General features: G+C 45.7%; 1 protein-coding gene across 1 annotated transcript; it reads right to left on the bottom strand.

Moving 5' to 3' along the window:
* Nucleotides 1–1,253: 1,253 nt before the first annotated feature.
* On the bottom strand, nt 1,254–24,690 carry ZP4 (zona pellucida glycoprotein 4). Its single transcript, XM_077298442.1, has 12 exons — nt 24,502–24,690; nt 23,374–23,495; nt 23,019–23,115; nt 21,061–21,207; nt 11,538–11,725; nt 9,437–9,534; nt 9,196–9,323; nt 7,006–7,195; nt 6,365–6,512; nt 6,137–6,209; nt 5,473–5,583; nt 1,254–1,719 (listed from the first exon to the last, which is right to left on the bottom strand). Exons 1-12 carry the CDS (start codon nt 24,662–24,664, stop codon nt 1,520–1,522), a joined length of 1,665 nt encoding a protein of 554 aa, XP_077154557.1. The 5' UTR covers nt 24,665–24,690; the 3' UTR covers nt 1,254–1,519.
* Between the last annotated feature and the right edge of the window lie 783 nt (nt 24,691–25,473).

Raw genomic sequence — 25,473 nt, 5'->3', positions numbered from 1 at the left:
CTCTAAGCCCCTTTGCAGGAATTCTAAGATCTGTTTTATAGGAATTCCCTCTTCTAAATTAAAGTCAGAAGAGGCTAGGAATTTCTGCCAGGTTCTAGCATAGATTGTTGTTGTAATCTGCTTTCTACTTTTCATAAGGGTTTCAATCAAATTTGGGGAGAACCCTTTGTCCTTCAGTAACGCCCTCTCAAACTCCATGCCGTTAAATGGAGATTCTTTACTTGAGGATGGCTGATTGGACCCTGGTAGAGTAAATCTGGAATGTCCGGAAGCACCCAGGGGTTCTCCACTGACATGATCCTGAGCCAAGTGAACCAGGCCCTTCTGGGCCAAAATGGGGCAATCAAAATAACTCTTATCTTCCTGATTACCAGAGGTATCAAGGCCAGCAGGGGGGGGGGGGGGGGGGGAAACGCATAAGCCAGCCGAAAGTTCCAACTGATCAGAAAGGCATCTACCGCTAGAGGATTCTCCCTGGGATTTAGGGAACAGAATTTTGCTGTCTTTCGATTGTCCCTGGTGGCAAATAGATTCACCTCTGGATGTCCCCATTTGTGGACAATCTGGTCAAACACAAGACCGTTTAGAGACCACTCCCCTTGTCTCAGGGTGTTGCGGCTTAGAAAGTCCGCTTTTACATTTTCTTTTCCTCTTATGTGCAGTGCGGTTAAAGATAGAAAATGGTCTTCCGCAGTCTGGAATAGACGATCTGTCACTCTCAGTGATTCGGAATGAGTTCCACCCTGGTGATTTATGTATGCGACCGCCACCTGGTTGTCCGAGAGGATCTTGACGTGGTGACCCTGCAGATATGAGAGTAATTTTTTAACTGAAAGTTCAACCGTCATTAATTCTTTTTGGTTGGAGGAGGCTGATGTTAGGGGGTCCCATAGACCCTGAACTATCATGTCATCCATGTGTGCTCCCCAGCCTGAAGGGCTAGCGTCTGTCGTTACAATACGTGTCGCCTGTGTCACCCAGGGAACTCCTGCCGATAAATTGTCATTGATTAGCCACCATCTAAGAGATGTCAGTGCTTCTGGACCCAAAGTAATCTGACTTTGCAATCTGTAGGCACCCGTCCCTTTAGGAACAGGAAACCAACTGATGCAGGGGAGAGGTGCCGCCCTTTTGTATCTGTAGATTTCCTGTTCCTAATGGGCGGATCCCCTCTCTCGTCGTGCTGTCATGGGAGTCCGAGTAAATTGGGTTGAACTTCATGTTAATAACTAGATTAAACTATACACACAAAAAAGAGGAAAGCATTGTTTTATTGACACAATCAATACGTCTTCACACAGATTTCTGTCCACCATTATAGCAGTGCAGTTACATTTTTAGTCATTTGACACAACATAAAACCACCCAGATGTCCGGACGGGTACAGGCGCAGATAGTGATGTAGAGGATTTTGTTGCGGTGCTGCTCTGGATGCAGTCAACCTTCCCCCTTATCCAGACAGAAGTCGCCCTAGTGCCCGTAGCCATCTCAGGCTTGTGATTATTGATAGTGTTCCATCTTAGGAGCATTTAGCCGATATTGTCCCAACCTGGACAGTCTTCTTCATAGGAGAGTTGCTGATCGGTACAGATTTACATTTCCGTTGTCTGTACATAGTCCATGTCGTCAGGGTCAGAAGAACAACTACAAGAAGCCCCATGGCAATGGCTGCTCCATTTAGCAAAGTCTCGGATTGGGAAATGCCAGCTTCAAAGTAACCTTGAGGATAAATAAGTTGATGGTAAAGGAGTCAGTGACATCGAAATGCAAACTGCTCTAATTATAACAGTAATGTAAGGGACTTGGTCCTATGAAAATTGTTATAACAGTGAGATATATACATGCTGCTTACATGAAGACTATACAACATGCATATGAAGGGTGCTGGTGTAGGTGCACCCTTGACATGGCCAAGAGCTTGGCACTCTCAATATATTGACCAATTTCCTGACTGAACTTGCACTTTGCCAGTGCAAGTGCTGACTGAACCCAGCCTTGGTGTTGAGCGTGCACACAGACTACACAGGAGTCAGCAGCATGTGCATAGTATGGAGGTGGGTCCTTCACTGCCTTCTGTCATGGCACCACCAATTCTATACCCAGAAACCTAGCAAGCGGCTTCAGAGGGGAGGAGACAGCCGTGTGCTCCTCCTGTCTTCAAGACATCACAGATTAGGTCTGCACCGTAGATCGGACCATGCAGCATCTGGGTTTAGAAACGTCACGTGAAGACCACCAGTCAGGGTACTGTTCAGTATGCACCCAAGGGAGGTGTCAATGCATCAAGTTCTTGGCCCTGCCAAGGGTTCACCGAGTGTCCATGCTTGGTTTTCAGCAGCCATAGTGAGCTGTCAGACCTTAAAAGTACTGCTACATGAGATCAAAGATTCATTATGTATCCTAGGGATTATGGTACTCAAGCTCAGATCTGCTGAGCTTCCTACACAACATGCTCACAAGCACCTGCCTTATTAACCTTGCACACATTTGTCAGGGGGAAAAAAAAAAACAAAACACAAATGTTGGTCTTGTATATATCTGAATGGGGGGGGGGTCCCCGATTCTGCTAGCACAGACCTGGACAAAGTGCAGCCTGTGGATCGGGACATCCTGCACCATGCGACTGAGTCATCTCACCTTCACTGGTATCTACGTCTTTGGGGCAGAGGTCAGTGAATACAGCATTGACTCTCTGCATCTGAGGACCCAGGGAGTGTTATAGCCTCACTACATTACATCAGTGTTTAGTTTTCTTAAAGGGGGTTGTCCACTACTTGGGAGAGATGAGAGCTTTTATTTTTGCAGGGGCAAACTCCGTGAGAAGAGTTGTTCTAGTAGTGGACAACCCCTTTAATTCACAGTACATTGTGGAACATTGTGGGGACAGAAGGATGTGCACCAAAAAGCATGTGCAAGAATATAAAACTGGGAGGGCGGTGGGGATGTGATTACATGGAAAGGTGCTGTTGATGTCACGGGGGGGCTCTTTGACAACATCCTGTGTTAAGGACATCCAGTGGATGTCTGTGGGGGACATACTGCGAATGGGCATCATACTGTGGTGAGCTATGTGGGGACAATGTTGTGAAAGGGGCTGTATGGAGATGCAATACTGTTCAGAGGGCATGGGGACACTTGTGAGCTGTTAAAAAAAAAAAAAAGCCCCTCATGGTACAAAGTGTTCATGGGAGCAGAATGAGAAAAAAAAAAAAAAAAAAAATATATATATATATATATATATATATATATATATATATATATATATATATATATATATATCACACACACTATTTAAATTAGCAGCTACAGGTAAGAATACCTGTTAAGTCCTATGGTAACATCTATTAAAAGTACCGTATATACTCGAGTATAAGCCGACCCTCTTAATTTTGCCACAAAAAAAATGGGAAAACTTAATGACTCGAGTATAAGCCTAGGGTGGAAAATGCAGCAGCTACCGGTAAATGTCAAAAGTAAAAATAGATACCAATAAAAGTCAAATTAATTGAGACATCAGTAGGTTAAGAGTTTGAATATCCATATTGAATCAGGAGCCCCATATAATGCTCCATACAGTTCATGATGGGCCCCATAAGATGCTCCATATTAAAATATGCCCCACATAATCCTGCATAAAGGTTAATAAATAGTAAATATAGAAAAACTGACTGAACAGCCATCTAGTCTGAACTGGTGCATAACCAAAAAGTCTTACATAGCAAATAGATAATGGCTGCACTCAAGTTTATTGTGCTAAAGCAAGGAAATGTGCAATACATGAAGTGTGAACAGCATAATGGCTTGTGAAATCTATGAAAAAAAACACATGAGATTTTTAGCACAAAATTTGGCCAAAGATTGTGAGCCCATCCACCAAACGTCAAGGTAATCTCAGATCGAATGGGTAACTAACCTGTCTGCCTAGTGTGAACACTTACCTATGGCTAATAACATGGTAAAGCCTGTAGTTATAGAGGAGGTTAGAACCAACTGTGTTTGGATGTAGTTAACTGTGTTGGGCTCACAATATTTGGCCAAATTTTGTGCTAAAAATCTCATGTGTTTTTTCATAAATTTCACAAGCCATTATGCTGTTCACATTTCATGTATTGCACATTTCCTTGCTTTAGCACAATAAACTTGAGTGCAGCCATTATCTAAAGGTTAATAAAGGCCCCATAGAAACATTTGCCCAATATAATGCTGCACAAATGCTGATTATGGCCCCATAAAGATATTTGCCCCATATAGTGCTGCACAAACCTTTATTATGGCCCTATAAGATGCTCCATACAGACACTTGCCCCATATACCGTAGTGCCCTACAAATGTTAATTATGGCCCCATACAGACACATGCCCCCATATAGTGCTGCACAAACATTATGGCCCCATATAGTGCTGCACAAACATTATGGCCCCATAGATGCTCCATACAGGCACTTGCCCCATTTGCTGCGAAAAAAATTTTTTTACATACTCACCTCTCCGTCGCTCAGGCCCCTGGCACTTTCAATAGTCACTTGCACCTAGTTCCGGCGCCACTCCATGCTCAGCACTTACGTTCAACAGAGGGCACACACTAACTGTCACCACGCCCTCTGACCTGAGCGTCACTGCTGAAGACAGAGCAGCGCCCGGAACGAGGAAAGGTGACTATTGCGCAGCGCTGCGCTCCCCTTCCCGTATACTCACCTGGTCCGGGCGCTGTGCAGTCCCTGCTTCCCCAACGCCGCAGCTTCTAACTGTACTGAGCGGTCACTGTTACCGCTGATTACAGTAATGAATATGCAGCTCCACCTCTATGGGAGGTGGAGCCGCATATTCATTTACTGTAATGAGCGGTACCATGTGACCGCTCAGTACAGGAAGAAGCTGAAGCTGCTGCCGGCGCCGGGGAAGCCAGGGACCGCGCCTGGACTAGGTGAGTATTTTTAGACAGCCCCCGCTCCCCCTCCCCTGCCGACCCCTGGGTATGACTTGAGTATAAGCCGAGAGGGGGTACTTTCAGCCCAAAAAAGTGGGCTGAAAATCTCGGCTTATACTCGAGTATATATGGTAACCGCAATCTAGACTTAAATTTTGCACAATATTAATTGATAAGAACTGATACGATGAGCACAATTAAGTCAGTCATGTGGCCCCTTAGGAAGATGCCCACCCCTAAGCCTACATCCAGATATAAGACAATGGAGGCGCCTTTACTCGGCTATATTCAAAACATCTCTACTAGTGCTCAGATGCCAGAGACTGGGGGGGGGGGGGGGGGGGGGGGGGGGGGTGTCACAGGATTTTGGGTCTGAAGACAGGAGAAGGTCCTACCTCATAGCTGTACTGCTCTCTTGCAGTCTAGTGGAGAATTAGTGGCACAGACTCAACCTCCATTTCAAGTGCCCTGGGTGCTGCAAACCTTGTTAGGATCACTGCTTCCTTCAAGTGAAACAAGATGTTACTTGATAAGGTGTCAACTCACCTTTCTGGTCGTTCTGTGCCACTGGTGGAGCGTACCGAATGTAGATCGGGACATTGGATGATACCAGGACTGGTTCACTCTCAAGCCTTAGCATGTTAGCTGATCTCTTACCTGAAAAAGAAAGGAGTACAGTTAGTTTGATCTTCAGTAGGTGTAAAAGTCATTAAATAATGAGCTTCCTCTAGCATATGACCATCTCAGGAGGCTTTGGACAAGTCCTATGTGATTCCGATGGCAAAAGTGTAAGGTTTTGATAAAGGAAATATGAACAGCTTTACTCTTCCTGTGAGAAGAGACCAAGTTAGAAACCAAGTCCCATTATAAGGGTTTTGTTTTTTTGGGGGGGGGTACCCTAATGCAAGTTATAGGGAACTGTTGCTAGCTGTTGGGCACAGACATGATTTTTTGTTGAAGTTCAGCCATATAGCTAAACACTTGGGGTAGGAAATTCAATACATAAAATATTTAATATGAGACATGGTGGATTGTGTCGTTTTATTCGTGAAAACTAGGTAGTTGGTGCCCCCATGGTGGCTGGGACAACCACTGAGCATATTTGGTGCAGAATGGGCTACAACGCAGCACTCTGGAGCTGGAATCACCCTCTTCCTACAGCAGAAACCCCAGCTGAGAAGATGGGCAGGTGTGGCAGCTTTCCACTTACGTCTAGAACACCTGGTGGAACAGTCATCATTTGGCCCGGGGACACAGGCAGAAACGCTGCAGTGGAAGTACACCTAGAATAGAAGTTAGAGCAAGTCTCAGGCTCCTGCGGGTGTTTGATGAAGCTTCTAACACAAAGCCAAAATATTTGGCTTTAACAAAGACGAAGCCAGTTTTGCCTAATAATTTGGGCAAGGTTTAGGGTAGTAGGCCAATCATTAGTTTATACCTGCCCTGCAAGAGGTTCCTGGGTGGTCACTTCCACAAAGGTAAAAGTCTTCACATCAAACCTGGAGAAATGATTAGGGAAAGCTACAGAGGAGCTCGGGACGACAGGAATCAGCTCAGACTTGTAGTTATCACCACTAAATGGACACCTGCAAAGAAACCAATGGCCGGACATTAGATGGTGCAGCCTAAGTGGGACATAAAATATTATATATTACATACACACAGTGTGGACCACAGGAAAGTACATTAAATTGCCAAGTTATTTTTGTAATAAAATTAAATCTTTGCTTTAAAAAGGAATATAGAAAGAAAAATGGGCATGATTGAACGTAACACGTTATGACATTACATCTGTCTTTAGCAGCACAGCCTTGTTGTAGTGTATGGCAGACTTGACTTAGAAAAATGTAAGAGACCAATAGGGCGCAATTCTTGCATTTGTACTTTGTCTAGATTTTTTTTTTGTTTAATCATTTGTGCCGATTTTTATTTAGACCAATTGTTTCTCAGTCCCCTGGAGTGATTTTATGAACACTGAAAGTTAGACTAACTTTATAGAACAAAAAAAAAAAAAAAAGTTCAGTTATTAATGGAGGTGGGTGGCAGAATTTCTGAAGAACCCTGCATAGGTTTACTCACCCATTTACAAGTATTGGCCACTGGATGGCATTCATAGGGTCAGGGGATGGTGTGGCCCAGCACTGGTGTAGAACAAGGACGAGATTTGGGTCAGTTTTGTGCAGGATTCTAACATCCACAAAGACTGGATCCCTCAGTACTTTAATCACTGGATAGTCGGCATCTGTATAATACTCTGCGTATGTGGAATCTGGAAGAGAAAGACAGTTTTTGGTCAAGTACTAGTGTGCCACAGTGCGAAAAAAAAAAAAATTATATACCATAAATATTTTAGCCATGAGGACTAAAACCAGAAATCAAAGTATTAACCCCGTGTTGAAACATCCCTAAAGACCTATAGATTTGCAACATCTGGTTCCAATAGAGATCTGAAGACAGCTTGTAAGAGGATTGAAGATAGACTGTTGATGTTCACCCCCTTACAAAAGGACTGAGAAAACCCAAGCTTGAGGCATCTTTCAAAGTCAGCAACCCAAATAGACTGAACGGCCAAGTGTGCCACATCTGCACCCAGAGACCTGATCCTGGGGGTAGTTTCTGAATAAATGCTACTGACACTAAAGGAAAGGAGGCCACAGAGTGCGAGAACAAGCACAGACAAGGTAGGGAGCCTTCCAGGGGTGATAGAGTCTGAAAGGAACCTGAAGTGGCCACCATACACCACAAAAATCTAGTACAAAACGTGCAATTTACAAGTTTGTAACTAACAAAAGCAAAAAAGTAACTGCTAACATGATGTCTTCATCTACCCCCTTACACATTCTACAGTTAGTGTTACGATATGTTTGATAGAGAGTTGCATTTTATCCATATGGCCCGCTTGTGTCTTGTTCTCCCGGAGGCTCTGCTCCAAGACTGTTCCCAGGGATTGGGTGGGTGAGGTCTGTCCACTAGGGAAACCATTACAAAGACTAGTGATATAGTTTGCACCCCATAGGGAAGTAGACAGTTAACAGCTTGGGATTAACCCACTGTTTTGGGAGGGGTTAGATTAGTTAAGGGAAGGACCTACTGCTTTAGTGAGTGTGGAGTCAGGTTGGGAGTCAAGTGCAAAGGAAGTGCTAGATAGTGACAGCGCTAGACAGGTTACAAGATCGTGGATGCAGAGGCGAATGTCCTGTCAGTGCAAGTCTCCAGACAGTATGAGGACACAGCTTAAGATTTGCAAGGATGATGGGGCACTCTATGGGAGGTGGAGCTGCATATTCATCACTAATGAGCAGTACCACGTGACCGCACACAAGACAAGCTGCCGGCGCTGAGAGGAAGCATTGCGGGAGCTGGGTGAGTATTTTAATGCAAGCGGAAGGGCGCACAGGGGGTGGGAGGCGACCAGGAATTTTATTTTAAACAAAAAATGAAAACCTTGATTTATTCATTCCTTCTCTCAGCGAACACTGCTGGGGAGAAGGAATGAATGCCGGCTTCAGCACCACACGCAGGGGGGACAGCGCTTACTGTAGGGCTGTTTCTCCTGCGGCGGTACGTGCACATGGAGGAGAGTGCACACTGTTCTCCGTGTGCACGATGCTTTGCGCATTGTGCTGCTGGAGAAAAATGGACATGTCTCCGTGTTTTGCACACGGACACAGTCCGCGAAAAATCACTGACATGAGCAGAGACACATTGATTTTAATGTGTCTACGTGTGTCAGTGTCTCCGGTACGTGAGGAAACTGTCACCTCACGTACCAGAGCCACTGACGTGTGAAACCGGCCTTGAGAGTAGTGATGACTGGAGTTTGGGAAACCCTGTTCTTTACTTTTTTTTTTTTTTTAACTGACCAACCGTACTTTAGATCCTTCCACAGCACAATTGTGGCTCCCTCATACGATCTCTAGTATGGGCTTTCCCCACATAGGTCAGTAGACCTTTGCCTGGTCTCAGTTTGGATAACTTAAATTCACATGTTAGGTTTAACCCATGTTCATTATTGCAGTGCATGTTTTTTCTGCTCAAGTTCACTGCACCTCTATTTTAAATCAGAGTAAAATTGTAAGCTTATTAGCAATTTATTTGGTTGGTCTAAGTTTAAAACGGTGTTTATTTGATACTTCTTTACATGCTAAAGTTCCAGCCTTTGCCACAAAGCAGTTTACCAAAAATGTAATCTAAACCACAAAAACCTTAGTCACTGGGTTGGAGCATTTTGCTCAAAGATTCATCAGACAGAACCACAAAATGTCTTACCTAGACTGATCCTCAGGTCAAAACTGAGCGGTCCTTCACTGGACACTGGTGGTGGGGGTGGTAGAGTCACTACCTCCACTTTTAATGGTTTGAAGTCACTGACTGCATAGTGACAGCGAACCAATAACCTGAACAAAAGAAAAAAAAACGAGGCTTTAATAGATGTAGAGATAGAAACCACAATGTAAACATGACAGGTTCTCGGCCAAATTTGGCTGCTTTGTTGCATTTGTCCCATTACCTGAAGGTAGTCTCTCTAGTGATAGATACCCTGTTCCATGTCAGTGGGGTTCGGGTAGCCACCAGTACATTCTCATACACTACATGGTCTCCAGTCACCTAGGAGGTAGACGTAGCAATTACTGTTATATCACCATTTCACATTAAATATAGGATGTCCCACACATGAAAGTCTTCACCCCAAGTAGGAGCTAGAGCTTCTGAAACCCTCACATGTGAAGGGTATTGCTACAGAAGAATATGCCAACAGATCTATAACCACCATGGATTGAGAACAAAGGGGGGGACACAGCCCTGGTGCAACAGTATTCTCAGGGTCTTCATGGTCAGATCACACCACTATGGGATGAGAAATGCTTTAACTAGATTTTCATTCAAGATAGATACGCTGTACATCCAAGTGATAGCGACAGACGATCACTAGCCCTAGTGTAACTGCCAACAGCCGTTTGGCTGCAGTGGTCCCATGACATTTAGACATTATAGTCATTGTTCCCCAGAAGACTAGGGTGTCACAGGAGTAGAGCATGTGCCCTGTTAGTCTGGCAATGTAGATTGGAGGACATCAACATCTTCATTTAGTAGAAAATAGAGGGACAAATCAACTACAGCAGTTGTGTTTCAAAGTATGGAAATACCAGAATTCAGATGTAGTTTGCCTCCTTTACAAGAGATTTGTATGAAGTCATGGTTTTGATTAATTTTTTTTTTTTTATATAAATCGAATTATAACATAGTAAGTCAGGATGGGATATAACTGCCAATTTTTCATTAAAATCGTACCGGCCCATTGCCTTGTTTTTACTTCTGCATAGTACTCGTTTTCGGCATTGAAGCTTTGGTCGATTCCCTCTTGTATAGTGCAGCGCCCCAGAGTCCTGGTCGTTGCAGTGCTGTGGCTTCGCCGCTAAGGGGAGCCATGGTACGTTCGATGGCACCGAAGGAGTTCCTCCAATCAGGTATCACAGACACCAATATGTTTCACAGCTGGGCCTCCGGGGGGAGCTAAGGGTGCTATTCATTAGGCCACTCCCCACCATAGTGGGTAAACTGGGGGTCAGGCAGGAAGTTAGAAGAGAACGCTGACGGGATTGAACGGAGCAACACCCTGTGGCAGGGGGTGTTGTGAAGGGAGAGACTGTAGGGTCTCTGCCAGGGGTGGGATCCTGGCAGAGGCTTGGCATTGAAAGAACGTAACGGGTCCGCGCAGGCTCCTGGAAGCGGCGGGACTCAAGAAAGGACTAGAAGCGAGATAGATTGTGCTGAGTGAGAAACGAGATCAAGCAGAAGGAGAATACCAGCAGGGGTTTTGTTGAAAGAGGCAGCACCCTGCTGAGGCGCAATACCGGTGGCCGGAACGCCGAGGGAGTGGATTAGAATACAGCTTCAAGCCATACTCCAAACAGCGGCAGGACAGTCGGTCTCAGGCGGGCTGTCTACCACATATCACCTATGAAGTCTTGGGGGGCAATTGCGGGAGAGGGGCGACTCTAGGGTCCCGGAAGAACTCCAGGCCTACCTGACAAACGGGTGCCATTCCAACCTGAATACAGGGAAGGGGTGGATTACAGAGGAACATCAAATCGAGTTGTGAGGGAACTTAAGAAACAGACACAACCGTTGTGGGGTTACTTTCCGTGAGCACAGCAGGGAAGGACTACAACACATAGCGCTAGAAGGAAGGCACAGATTTCCACCTGAGAGGAGAACTCTGGAGGTGCCATTGGACCGGCCGGACTTGCGTAGCCTGGTGAACCGTGTTCTGGACTGAGGACTCAGAGATCTCCAGTAAAGAGGTAAAGAGACTGCAACCTGGTGTCCTCGTTATTTACCGCGACTTACACCCCACAACCGCACCGCTCCATCGCTACCATTACTACCACCTATTACACCGGACGTCCCCCACTGACGGACAGGGCCACGGACCGGGTCTAGCCACCGTGACAACCCCGAGACTGAGAACTAGAGGCCCGGCTCCGGGTACCCCTCGGCCCTGCGGCGGTGCGGGGGCGCCGCAATAGCATGGTATCATGCTTTGGTGGAGAAGTTGGGAGAATATTTAGAGCCATGTTTCATTGCACAGATGCCATTCAATACTGTACCTTTAATGTGGTTCCACAAGAAGAAACTGGGAACTGGTAGAGCAGGAAGAAGTCATTTTTTTCTATTGGATTACATTCGGCCCGGCTACTTTCCAGCAGATGGGTGGAGGACAGGTCAAGTTCTGGCTTGGTCAAGGTCTTTGGAATGGCAACAGAGAAGAGGCCATCCGGTGTGCATCGGGCAGTCACTGAGGGCAATGATGCATTACAGGAACATATTAGATTAGGTTATCGGCGTCAGAGCTACTAATGATAATTGTCACTTTAAAGTAATAAGTTACAAGAAACAAGTAGCTCAAGCCACCAGGAAGCTTCATCCATTGCTACCTACATTAGACGAAATTAAGAATTCTGCGCAACTTTAGTCATGGCTTATATCACAGGTTCCATGGGTAAGGAGTGCGATAAATATATTTGGCAGTTCTAGTGATGAGTGTACTCGCTCGGGTTTTCCCCAAGCACGCTCGGGTGATCTGAGTATTTTAGTGTTCGGAGATGAAGTTTTAATCGCCGCAGTTGAATGATTTACAGCTATTAGCCAGCTTGCTTACGTGTGGGGATCCCCTAGCAACCCCCACATGTACTCAGCCTGGCCAATAGATGTAAACCATTCAACTATGGCGATGAAAACTTCATCTCCGAACACTAAGAAACTTGGAGATCACCTGAGCGTGCTTGGGAAAACCTGGGCAACGAGTACACTCGCTCATCACTAGTAAGTTCTCCTGAAGAGCAGGCAGACTTCCCCAGTCTCCTTTACAGTATGACAACTGCGGAGACTGTCCAAACACTGGTGTATGGCTCTAACCTGCGGCAGTACCCAGGACAGGGGCGGATTGCGTTTATAGAGTCTTATCTAGGGATTGTATACATTTCCATGAATTTTGTGGTGGGGTTTGGGTATGCCTTTGTGGCACCCGAGGGTCCTGATCGTCACCGTGGTATTGCTTTACTCCTGGGGAGAGTGATGCTACGTTCAGAGGCAAGGAAGGATAACTGCATCCAGGTACCACAAGCATGCAACACATTCACACTCCAGGCCACCAGGGGGAGCTTATATTCACCTAGTAAATGGGATCATATGAAAATATCTATATCTCTCTGGTAGTCTGTAGGAAAAGTTAGTTCCGGACATCCGTCTGAGGACAGAGGGTTCACGGAGCTGTGCATGCCCTAAGAGCTGTATCTCCCAGAAAGACATTTTGTAAGCAGAATTGATTGCAGTGAGCGTGAAGGAAAGCAAAGCACAGGAGAGGATACCAGAAGGGGACCAGCCCCGAGCAGGCTGCCTCCTTCTGAGGCGCAGAAAGCCGGTAGATGGAACACCGAGGTAGTAAGGACCTCTACACTTTACTTCAGTAACTGGCAGGACAGCTAATTGCACCTACACCCAAGAGGCATGGTGACACCCCACAGAGCCAGGTTATCTAGGAGACCCTATAAACAGGCTCAAGTCACCAGTCATACAGGTGAGTGTGTGTGAGTGAGACAACATCTGCATCGTATTTGAAGCTTATGCAGTAAGCGACTACACCACTACAACGCAAGGGAAGGCTATTGATTTCCACCTGGACAAGTTGACTCTGGACTTGCCTCCAGACCAGCTTCTACCTGCCCTGTGATCTGGTGCCCTGGACTGTAGCTCCTGAAGCCTTCAGTAAACAAGGTAAAGAGACTGCAAACCTGTGTCCTCGTTCTTCACTACGCCCCTCATTCTACCATCTACACTGTTCTGTCCTTCTAACAGGACAGGAGTTCATTTCAAGCATTAAAAGGTTAACTATTATTATAGTTCTGGGTTTCTTGTGTTATAGCACCACCCAGTGGTGGATAAATTTATAACCTGTGTTTTCCATGAATAATAGAGTGTTGCATTGTGGGTTTCAGCAAAGCATCATGGGATTGGGGAATTCCCCAGCCTTTTCTCTTGTATTTCCTGTTCACTCGTGTTATTCAGCTGTGTTGGAACTACCTCACTTACTTCCCATCCTTGTTAAGTTTATCCGGTAAGATCATTATTTCTGTTCTTGTACTGTAGTGTTGTTCAGAGTGTGATTAACTGTATAGCAGCCAGTACACAGGAAATGTGGTTACCAGAAATCTGCTGTATGTAGTTATGTAGAGGTTGCACCATACTGTATGTTTCCCTGTTAGTTGCAGTTGTGTTATCGTTAGCCCAATACTTATACATATCATTTGTATTCTTCTAGTTTTACCGCGCTCATGTTTACCAATAAACAAGTTAGACTACAGAGAACAGTCCGCTTATTTGGGAGACAGAAGTGGTTTATGCCGTATGTCGGATCACACACACCGTATCAACGTGTATGAAGACAGAACAGTAAAACGGAAGCTAGGCGCCGGGATTACAGTAAAGGGAGGCTAGACGCCAGCGATAGCAAATACCACCTACGCAGCCGCTTGTACCACACCGCACTGCCTGCAAATACCGCAGCAGCCGCCATACAGTCACAAGTACCGAGAGTGCAGCCCACCAAGTACCACACGTCTCAGTCCACGCCGAAGTCACCCCTACCCGCTCTGAGACGTCCTACAGCCTGCAAACGGACATAAAATGTCTGCAAGTCAAGCATCTTCACTCAGGACAAGGTCCCAAACAAGCCGCTCCAGCAAGTCTTCCTCGAAAAGGTCTGTCACCCTCGCCCGAGCAGAAGCTGAGGCGGCTAAAGTAAGATCCTCCTTTGCCGCACAAGAGATGCAGTTAAAGTTGAAACAAGTGGAGCAAGAAGCAGAAAGAGCCCGCCTGCAAGCAGAGCAAGAAGCAGAAAGAGCCCGCCTGCAAGCCGATATAGATGCAGAAAGAGCCCGCCTGCAAGCCGATAGAGACGCAGATACAGCGCGCCTGCGAGCGACCTTGGAAAGGCTTTCCGCTGAAAAGGAAGCAGCAGCCGCAATAGCCAAAGCTGAGTTTTTAGAAGCCGTGGAGTTTCCTGAATCCGAGCGAGGCAGCGACATACGCGGACCAGACCTTGATCATCAGGACCCTGCTCAACGCGTCTCTGAATATGTCCGTCAACATCCCCAAGTAGAAGACAACTCTGATCCGTTACACCAACCAGCCTATACAGATTACCAGAGATCCTTCCTCCAAACACCGTACTGGAAGCAGGAAAGTTTACTGCGAAACGACATTGATCACCACTACCGTCCTACGGAACAGAAGGTACGGCCTCCGTCCAGACTGAAAGGGACACCCTTCGCCACTGAACGGGTTTATACAGACTTTCCTATGCCAGAAGCTCCTACCAGGTATGAGGATGCACCACAAACACCGCATAACAGCACACCAGCTCACGTCGGCACAGACTCAGCCACTATGAACTTTGCAAGGTTCTTTACCCGCCGGGAGCTGGTGACCAAGGGACTTGTAAAGTTCACTGATCGAGCTGAAAGCTACAGAGCATGGCGAGCCTCTTTTCAGAATGCCATCAGAGACTTGCATCTTTCCAGTAGTGAAGAGTTAGATCTATTGGTTAAGTGGCTTGGGAGCGAGTCAGCTGAACATGCCAAAAGAATCAGGAACATTAACATAAAGTACCCACACACAGGACTTTGTATGGTGTGGGAGAGACTTGAAGAATGTTATGGGTCAATAGAAGCTATAGAAAATGCTTTGTATAAAAGAATTGATGATTTCCCCAAGATAGCAAATAAGGGTTACCAAAAGCTCAGGGAACTGAGCGACTTGTTAATGGAGGTATATGCTGCTCAGGCAGAAGGTGATCTACCAGGGTTGGCATTCCTGGACACTGCCAGAGGTGTCAACCCAATTGTCCAAAAGCTCCCTTACAACTTACAAGAAAAGTGGGTCAGTCACGGGTCCCGTTACAAACAGGCTCATAAGGTACCATTTCCTCCTTTCAGGGTGTTTGTAGACTTTGTTGCCCAGCAGGCTAAAGTTAGAAATGACCCTAGTTTCGATTTCACTATGTCATGTACTGCTGCCTCTGGTGTAAAACCCAGTAAAACACCAGTGGCAGTCCACAAAACTAATGTTACCTCCACAGGTTTTCTTTACAGGGCAAGTAAGTCCTCTCCAGAAGAGGACAAACCGCAGGATCTCAGCAAATACTGCCCCCTACACAAGAAACCTCATCCTCTCCTAAAATGTAGAGCCTTCAGGGAGAAGTCTCTAGAAGACCGTAAGAGTTTCCTAAAGGAAAACAAGATATGCTTCAGATGCTGCACGACAACCTCACACTTCGCCAAGAACTGTGAGACCAGTGTGAAATGCACAGAATGTAGTAGTGTGGAGCACAACACGGCCTTACATCCTGGACCACCCTCAGGGGTATCGTCACGAGTAGAAGAGTCTGCCGAAAAACAGACGGACCCCGACGTGGATACCCCAGTGGTCACTTCTCGGTGCACAGAAATTTGCAAGGAACTCGTAGCAGGAAGATCCTGCTCAAAGATCTGTCTTGTCAGAGTATTCCCAGTGAACCAACGGGATAAGGCGATCAAGGTATATGCAATCTTGGATGATCAGAGCAACAGGTCTCTAGCTAAATCCTCTCTCTTCGACACCTTCAACATTGCTGGTCCCGGCTCTCCGTACTCCTTGAAAACATGTGCAGGTACTGTCGAGACGGCGGGGAGGAGAGCAACTGGATTCAAAGTAGAGTCTATAGACGGTCAAACCTGCTTATCCTTGCCATCAATACTGGAGTGCAACCAGATTCCAGACAACAGGTCTGAGATACCTACACCAGAGGTAGCAGCTCATCACACCCACTTGAGATGTATAGCTCACCTGATACCAGAGCTCGACCAAGGAGCTCCTATCGTCTTACTTCTCGGAAGAGACATACTACGGGTCCACAAGGCTAGAGGACAGATCAATGGCCCACAAAACGCCCCATATGCTCAGAGACTTGACCTAGGATGGGTCATTGTGGGAGATGTCTGTTTGGGTGGAGCACACAGGCCGACATCAGTCAACAGCATGCTCACCAATACCCTTGAGAATGGACGCCCGTCTCTCTTCCAGCCATGCGAGAGTAGTTTCCTGATTAAAGAATTGCCACACCACACCCCTCCACCTTGTCCGTTAGCTGATCCTTCCTGTGAAGACCATGCATGCGACGGTGAGCAAGATCATATAGGGTGCACAGTTTTCCACAGGACAAGAGAAGACAACCAGGTAGCAATGTCCATAGAGGACAGACTGTTCTTGGACATCATGGAGCGAGAGATAGTAAGAGATGAATCAAAGAGTTGGGTCGCACCTTTACCATTCAAACCACAGAGGCAACGCTTACCCAACAACAGAGAACTTGTCTACAGTCGATTTGTTTCCCTTACGCGCAAACTGCAGAAGGCACCAGAAACAAAACAACACTTTACCTTCATGGAGAGAATATTCCAGAGTGGCCACGCGGAAATTGCACCTGTACTTCAAGATTCCGAGGAATGTTGGTACTTACCTATTTTCGGCGTGTATCATCCGAAGAAACCAGGTCAGATAAGAGTGGTTTTTGACTCAAGTGCCAGATACGAAGGTGTTTCTTTAAACGACGTCTTCCTGTCCTGTCCAGACCTCAACAACAGACTTCTGGGAGTACTTCTTCGTTTCCGCAAAGACGCAGTAGCATTTATGGCCGACATACAACAGATGTTTCACTGCTTCCTTGTTAAAGAAGAACACAGAAACTACTTGAGGTTCTTCTGGTACCGCAATAATGACCCCTACAAGGACATCGTGGAATATCGTATGAAGGTTCACATCTTCGGGAACAGCCCTTCCCCTGCTGTCGCTATCTATGGCCTTAGACATTCAGCCAGAGAAGGTGAAGCGAAGTATGGATCTGATGTAAGATCTTTCGTGGAAAAGGATTTCTACGTAGATGACTGCCTGAAATCCACACCCACAGAGGAGTCGGCAGTCAGTCTCCTAAAAAGGGCACAAGAAATGCTCGCTTCATCCAATTTGAGGTTGCACAAAATTGCTTCCAACAGCCAGAAACTAATGGCAGCCTTTCCTTCTCAAGATTACTCAACCGATTTAAAAGACTTGGATTTAAGCACGGACTCCCTTCCCATGCAGCGGAGCCTCGGTCTACTCTGGGATTTGAAAAAGGATGCATTCACCTTCCAGATCAGCGAAGAAGAGAAACCCTTCACGCGTAGAGGCGTCCTGTCCGTTGTGAACAGTTTGTACGATCCCCTGGGATTCGTAACCCCTGTAACTATCCAAGGTAAAATGATGTTGAGAGACTTCACCCAAGAGACATCCGATTGGGATGATCCGCTTCCCAGCGATAAAAGAATTGTGGGAAAGATGGAAAAATTCTTTAGAAATCCTGTCGAGTCTCTACGTGGCACGACCATATGCTTCTGTGCCTTCATCAGAAATCAAGGTGCAAAGGCTTTGTGTCTTCTGCGATGCTTCTACCAAGGCAATTGCAGCAGTGGCGTATTCGAAAACAACTGACATCAATGAACAATGCCACGTAAGGCTTGTTATGAGCCGGACAAAATTGGCCCCACTCCGTGAACACACAGTACCCAGACTGGAACTCTGTGCAGCTGTGCTAGCAGTGGAGTTAGCTGAGCTTATCTCGACAGAAATGGACCTGGAAATCAAAGAAGTCGAGTTCTACACTGACAGCAAGGTAGTGCTGGGGTACATTTGCAATGAAACTCGTCGCTTCTATGTCTATGTCAGCAATCGGGTGCTAAGGATCAGGAGATCCACAGAACCTAAACAGTGGCACTATGTGTCCACGCACAACAATCCGGCGGACCACGCAACCAGATCCGTTGAAGCAAGACAACTTAAGGACACAACCTGGTTCACCGGCCCTACATTCTTATACCGTTCGACGCCATATGTGGACGAGTCAAACATCTTTGAATTGGTGGATCCAGAGGCAGATGAGGAAATCCGCCCTCAGGTATCCGTTCTACGTACGGTGACTAAAGACAATCACCTCAAATCCCACCGCTTCAACAGGTTCTCAACTTGGGACTCACTTGTTCGTGCCCTCGTTTGTTTAATTCATGTGGCTCGATCCTACAAGTCAACGTCACCCGCCATCCAGAAACCTTGCAAAGGTTGGCACCACTGCAAGCTTGCTTTTACCGTTCCAAGCATGGAAAATGCCAAGAACTTTATAATCCGTACCATACAACGTGAATGTTACGCCAAGGAAATAGATAACCTCAATAGAAGCCAACCTGTTTCCAGAGATAGTGTCTTGAAGAAGCTTGATCCAATCATTGACCAGGATGGGCTGTTAAGAATTGGAGGTCGTCTTCAAGAAGCTGAAGTGGAATTTGGGGAGAAACACCCTATAATAATTCCTGGACATCATCATGTCACGACCCTGCTTGTGCAACACCACCACGTCTTGGTGAAACATCAGGGACGACTGTTTACTGAAGGAAATCTACGAACTGCTGGACTATGGATAGTCGGAGCAAAACGATGCGTGAGTAAACTCATTTACAATTGCGTGATTTGTCGCAAACTCCGTGGCGGGACTCAAAAGCCGAAGATGGCCAATCTCCCACCAGACAGACTTAGTACCGAACCTCCCTTTACCAATGTCGGACTGGACGTATTCGGGCCATGGTCTGTGGTTGCACGGAACACTAGAAGAGTCCAGGCCAATGCCAAACGCTGGGCTGTTATGTTCACCTGTATGTCCATTAGAGCAGTCCACATTGAAGTAATTGAGTCCATGGACACTTCAGGATTTATAAATGCACTCCGACGTTTCATCGCCATCAGAGGTCCCGTGAAGCACATACGCTCCGATAGAGGTACCAACTTTGTAGGAGCAGTGAAAGAACTTCAAATCCCTTCCAACCTAGACACCACCGGTGTGGAAAGATATCTGAGTGAGCAGGGATGTACCTGGACTTTCAATCTACCACACTCTTCTCACATGGGAGGTGCCTGGGAGAGGATGATAGGAATAGCACGCAGAATCCTCGACTCCATTTTCTTGCAAGCAGGTAGTGCAAGACTCACACATGAAAGTTTGACCACATTTCTAGCAGAAGTTTCGGCCATCATTAATGCCAGACCATTGACTTCACTTTCTAGTGACTCTGAGGATCCGACCATTCTCACTCCTGCCATGTTACTTACTCAGAAAGCCAGCGTTCTCAGCGCTCCACCTGGAGAATTTAGCAACAAGGACCTCTACAGACGACAATGGAGACAAGTCCAAAGTCTCTCCAATACCTTCTGGGACAGATGGAGGAAGCAGTACCTCTCCACCTTACAACCAAGGAGGAAGTGGCAGACCGACAAACCAAACATCAAAACCGGTGATGTCGTTCTCATGAAAGACAGCCAGTCACACCGAAATGAGTGGCCACTAGGCCTCATCACTAAAGTATTCCCAAGCAAAGATGGGAAGATCCGTAAGGTCGAGGTCAAAGTAGGCAAGTCTGGGGAAAGCAAACTATTCCTCAGACCAGTGGCGGAACTTGTCTTACTGTTTTCGCCAAAAGCACCTGTAGGTGGCATCGGTTGATGCCAAGCGGGGAGTGTTCTGTCCTTCTAACAGGACAGGAGTTCATTTCAAGCATTAAAAGGTTAACTATTATTATAGTTCTGGGTTTCTTGTGTTATAGCACCACCCAGTGGTGGATAAATTTATAACCTGTGTTTTCCATGAATAATAGAGTGTTGCATTGTGGGTTTCAGCAAAGCATCATGGGATTGGGGAATTCCCCAGCCTTTTCTCTTGTATTTCCTGTTCACTCGTGTTATTCAGCTGTGTTGGAACTACCTCACTTACTTCCCATCCTTGTTAAGTTTATCCGGTAAGATCATTATTTCTGTTCTTGTACTGTAGTGTTGTTCAGAGTGTGATTAACTGTATAGCAGCCAGTACACAGGAAATGTGGTTACCAGAAATCTGCTGTATGTAGTTATGTAGAGGTTGCACCATACTGTATGTTTCCCTGTTAGTTGCAGTTGTGTTATCGTTAGCCCAATACTTATACATATCATTTGTATTCTTCTAGTTTTACCGCGCTCATGTTTACCAATAAACAAGTTAGACTACAGAGAACAGTCTGCTTATTTGGGAGACAGAAGTGGTTTATGCCGTATGTCGGATCACACACCGTATCAACGTGTATGAAGACAGAACATACACACTGGAAGCCCTGGGGGGGGGGAAATACACTTCACCTGTGGGAAGGTATACCATCTAGCTGCCATAACATCACCCCAGCAGACCCCTAAGCAGCATTTGTCACCCTGACCGAATACCACAGGTGGCGTCACAAACAAACTTTATCCCTTTAAAGACCTTTCCCTTTTACACGGACGTCCCAGGGCCACAGACTGGGTCGCCGTCGTGACATCCCCTTTGAGCCGACCGGACCCAGTACCCCCCCTTGCCCTGACGGGGCGCTCCACCTTCAATGCAGTAATCCTTAGAACAACAGACATAGAGACTTCTCAATCTATGTTAATATCCAAAACATTACTTATGCAACTACAGCTTCGCTTCAGTCATTAAAATAAAAATCTCACCTTTGTTGCCATAATAACATGGAGTAATCCTATCGGAGGGGTCATAGCAGCAACCCATATCAGCACAAGATACCTGGGAACTTTTACAGCTTAGCCGGTTAGGTCTTATGACAGAATCACACTGGTCTGGCATTGGAGAGTCATCGTCTGCCAAGAAGATTTAGAACAGAACGTGAATTTTATTGCTAAAGGAAATTTGTCAGCACGATTTCATTCATCTTAAACTAATATGCACTTGCTGCCCTTTAAAAAAAAAAAAAAGCCAAGTCCAGCAATACCTTTACATGGCCAGTCCAGTCCTCCATTAATGAGAAATCCGTTTTTAATTTGATATTCATACAAGGCTGAAGAGCTATGGTAGATCTAAAGGCTTAGTCACCTCAGCTCTACCTCCTATTGCTTGACTGATGGCTCCTTTTCCTGAAGTCGCAGTATAGATGTTCAGTCAAGTAGGAGGAGGTAGTGCTGGGTGAGGGAAGAGAGCTGGAGTGACAAAGGCTTTAGATCCACCAGTCCTTCAGCCTCATTTCATTTGCATATCAATTCAAGACACTTTATTTTAGTAATGAATGGGCCATGTAAGTTTGTTCCTGGACATGCCACACCGTATTAGCATGTGGAAGGTCAAGGTGATGTGAAGTTATGCCAAGATGGTTTGTATCACACAATACAAAATTGAGGGGTTGTAGTTGCTTTCAGTCTTGTCTGTCAATTCACAAGACTTTCATATAACTAGTTGTGTGGCACTGAAATAAGAAATACTCCAAGAAATTAGAGGAACCTTATGACCTACAGAAGAGTTACATGTCTACTCCCACAGGTGTAACTGCCGGACGCTATAACAGGCCTGGGCAAAGTGTGGCCTATGGACCTAGAGCTGAAACAGTGGTCCATGGTCACACCATGCACTTGTCCACCACCTCTGGATGCAGACAGTGGTGAATACATTGGTGGAGGACAGGGCCACCTGCCCTTTCCACCAATCAGCGTTTGGGACAACAGATGTGAAGACATCTCATTAGCGGTGGAATTGGAGCGAGGCGAGTACATGGTATTCTTTCCCCACATGTGTATGGGATGTTTACATGTACATAGGAGGCCATGTGGGGGCTCACACTATATAGGGGGATGTCAGCATACTTATTTCTGCTCAATATTAAAGTGATGAATTAATAAAAATTCTAATTAATATGCTCATATTAACCAGAATCAATTTCAGCCTGTTAGCTCAGCATTCCACGACAGTCATGGACTCATGTGGCCCCCCCAAGAAAATTGCCAACCCCTCCCATAACAGGTTTCAAGAATCAAGAGGGCTCCAACCAAGTGAGGATGGTATGGGTCACTGAATGATGTTTTAGGAGACGCATGGTTATCAATTTAAAGCAGTCTATTATTTCCTGATCAGAGAACATAATTTATTCTTGGTCTAGGATAGAGAGGACGGCCATCTTGCCCAGACGTCAGTTAACAGCAGAGAATTTCTGTACATCAGTCACTTGAAGGCAATAGACAGGATCTAGGATCCATCTCACCAGCTTACGAGAGTCTCCTAGAAGTGTTCTGTTGAGGTTGTTGTGCAGGGAGAAGGAGGTGGCAACTACTGCAGATGGGGTATAGTGTAATAACTATACATTGGACTTATTCATATCCTGAACACTGATGATCATAAAACACCAAGCAGAAGGAAAACAAAATAAAAATAGAGTGTTAGGCCTATACAACCTCTCCATCAGAATGCGCTCACCGAGTCTCCAGTAACTCATTCCAGGCAGTAGTGTGCAGGGAAACCAGTGTAAATGCCAAAATTATAGGTTAATATAGCAAAAAGGATATTAAACTAAAAAAAAATATTTCATTTTAGATAATTATCCCCAAATGTGCCCATCATTTAAGAGGCCCTTACATACTAGCTTTCCCAGATGAACAGACATTGGTGCAAATTGTATAACACTCACAGGTTCTCGCAGGGCACGACACCTTCTCCCTCACAGTGACTTTCTTTTCATTACCATTTCTTGTGGTGAATCCAAGGGTTAATACGTAATCCATGTACTAAAGTGGCAAGGAAAAAAAATAAAAATTGAAGTCACATCTTATGCAAGTTACTACCAAGTCATCAAACATTGAGGGAAGCTCAGTGCAAAGAGCCTCAAGCAAGTCCATCTAATAACGCTGTAGCTAATGTTCTCCCTATTGCTCGGTTTTGCCTTGATACAAGTCCCAGTTTTAATTTTCTGGTTCCATATGAAACTGAAGACACTTGGGGTCCCATGATGGCTGCATGAGGCCAGAGAAACTTTATACACTTACTGTTGGAGAGATGTAGCAGCCATCATAAGACGACCCAACGATCACAGAGCCGTCACTTCTCTTATTCACCCAAATGCCACAAGATGAATTATTTCTCAGAAGCTCCATTTTTCCATCTTTATCTGAAAAATAAACAGGGCACGAGTGAGTGGAATCAGCACGTCACAGTGCTAGTGGCGTGGGTACTCTGACTAATATGTTCGCCGGATGCAAACTCAGCCTTCGTAGGAGAGAGACCATGTCATCTACTGCCCCACGCACTGCTAGAAAGGATTTGCACACAGGTGACCCAGTAGGCCATGTTGTGCAGCTCCGAGCCATCTGGTCACAAATGCTTGCATGTAGTCCAGAACAAGAAAACCCCACAGTTCAGTTTCCGCATAAGATTGATAAATACCATTGAGGATTCATAGGACCGAGGGCAAGCACCCACATAAGTAGTCAAAAAAATCTACCAGCATCCCCAGAGCCTGATGCACAGCAGGCACAAATGACTTCTCAGACCTACTAAACCAGAAACACTTGACACCAGAAAGTTGTTCTCCAGGGCTCTGGTCCAGAAACCAGACTACCAACATTGCCGCTGGACCTAGGTATTGCAAATACTCTTGTACACAGGCCAGTCAGTCACAGAAGGACAGCATCACTGATGACTGTGCCCAACAGGGAAAGACCCCAATGCATCAATTATGATATTTTAAGAAGTGTCCTCTCCCCACCACCTCATCCTGAACATGTACCTAGACCTGTCCACCTAGTAATGGGTCATTCACAACCAATAAGTCAGACAGCCAGCTTCCTTCAGTTATCAATGGTAACCAGCACCCAAGTGAGCCACTCGCATTCTCCGAGTGGCTCTCAATGAAGGGGAGAGGATAAGATTAGCATACTCCAAGGTCAAGCAAACCAGAATCCCACCTACTCTCCTTAGAAAAGGCTTTGATTCTACCATACCATGCATGTGTTCATTAAATAAGAGCTAACTCTTTGGGGAGCAGAGCTAAGAGGTCCAGCTCACCAAAAAGCCAGACTGCCCATGACTACCACAGACTGAGCAGGTTCTTGTGGGAGTCAGCATAAGTTGATCATAGCCCAATAATCACCACATGGGATATTTTTAACTCTTACTCAAAATCTTCATCTTGTGGTCACCCTTCAGACTCAGTGGTACAACAATCTGCATACTCTCCACCCCACATTGTATCTGTGGCTTCTCCTGCAGACCATGGCTGTTATCCAAGACCAGCCATATCAGACAGCACACTAGCCCCACCAGCCTTAACCACACCATCCTGAGCCACTGACCACACCTAGCACCAGGAGCACCTATATAGTGATCTGATAGGCCACCTGGGCAGCTTTAAGTAACCCATTCATAGGCCCTGAGTCATCACATTGGGAAAATTCATTATTGCACATGCACCTTTTTTGTCGAGTTTTTGGTGTTTTTCATTTGCACCTGCAAATGGTGATTTTTTTTGCGCTGCGTATTTAAAAAAAAATTCATGTAACCTATTTTAATTAACAGGTGAAGAAATGGTGCAGAAAATCCTAAACATAAAAACCTCACTAAATGTTCATTGTGAATGTAGCCTAAGGAACTTTCACACATCCGTTTTTTGCCGTCAGGCAGGATCCAGCGAATTTTTGAAAAAACGGATCCATTGCAAATTGTGAAAAAATGATGCAGCGGATCCATTTTTTTGACGGATCTGACTAGCATATCCAGATAATTGGATTAAAAAAAATTGGAGCATGCTCAGTTTAAAAAAACGGAATCCGTCATTTTCCGGATCCGGCACCTTCCGACTCCCATAGGCTTCCATTCCGGAGACAAAAAACGCTACAGTGTACATTTTTTCCAGACGCTGGAAACGAAATTTTTGCCGAATCTGGTGAAAACCGGACAAAATGTAAGGTCATCCAGCGCAATCCAGCGCTAATACAAGTCTATGGGAAAAAACGGATCCGGCGGCATCTTTTGCCGGATCCAGTTTTTTCTAAATTTGCCAGATTGAACCTGACGGCGAAAGACGGGTGTGTGAAAGTAGCCTTAGGGCTTGTTCACACTTTCCTTTTTTTGCTGCGGATTTTTCAGCT

Source organism: Ranitomeya variabilis, chromosome 3 (genome assembly GCF_051348905.1).
Source record: "Ranitomeya variabilis isolate aRanVar5 chromosome 3, aRanVar5.hap1, whole genome shotgun sequence".
Classification (NCBI taxonomy): domain Eukaryota; kingdom Metazoa; phylum Chordata; class Amphibia; order Anura; family Dendrobatidae; genus Ranitomeya; species Ranitomeya variabilis.
The sequence above is the reverse complement of the archived record's forward strand: the minus strand, read 5'-3'. Positions and strand labels throughout refer to the sequence as shown.

Coding starts and splice junctions, on each gene's coding strand:
- ZP4 (XM_077298442.1), bottom strand. CDS start 24,664: ATGGTGTGGTTAAGGCTGGTGGGGCTAGTGTGCTGTCTGATATGGCTG. Junction 9,324..9,436: donor ACTAGAGAGACTACCTTCAG/GTAATGGGACAA, acceptor TCTTTTGTTCAG/GTTATTGGTTCGCTGTCACT. Junction 6,513..7,005: donor TGGCCAATACTTGTAAATGG/GTGAGTAAACCT, acceptor GTTTCTTTGCAG/GTGTCCATTTAGTGGTGATA.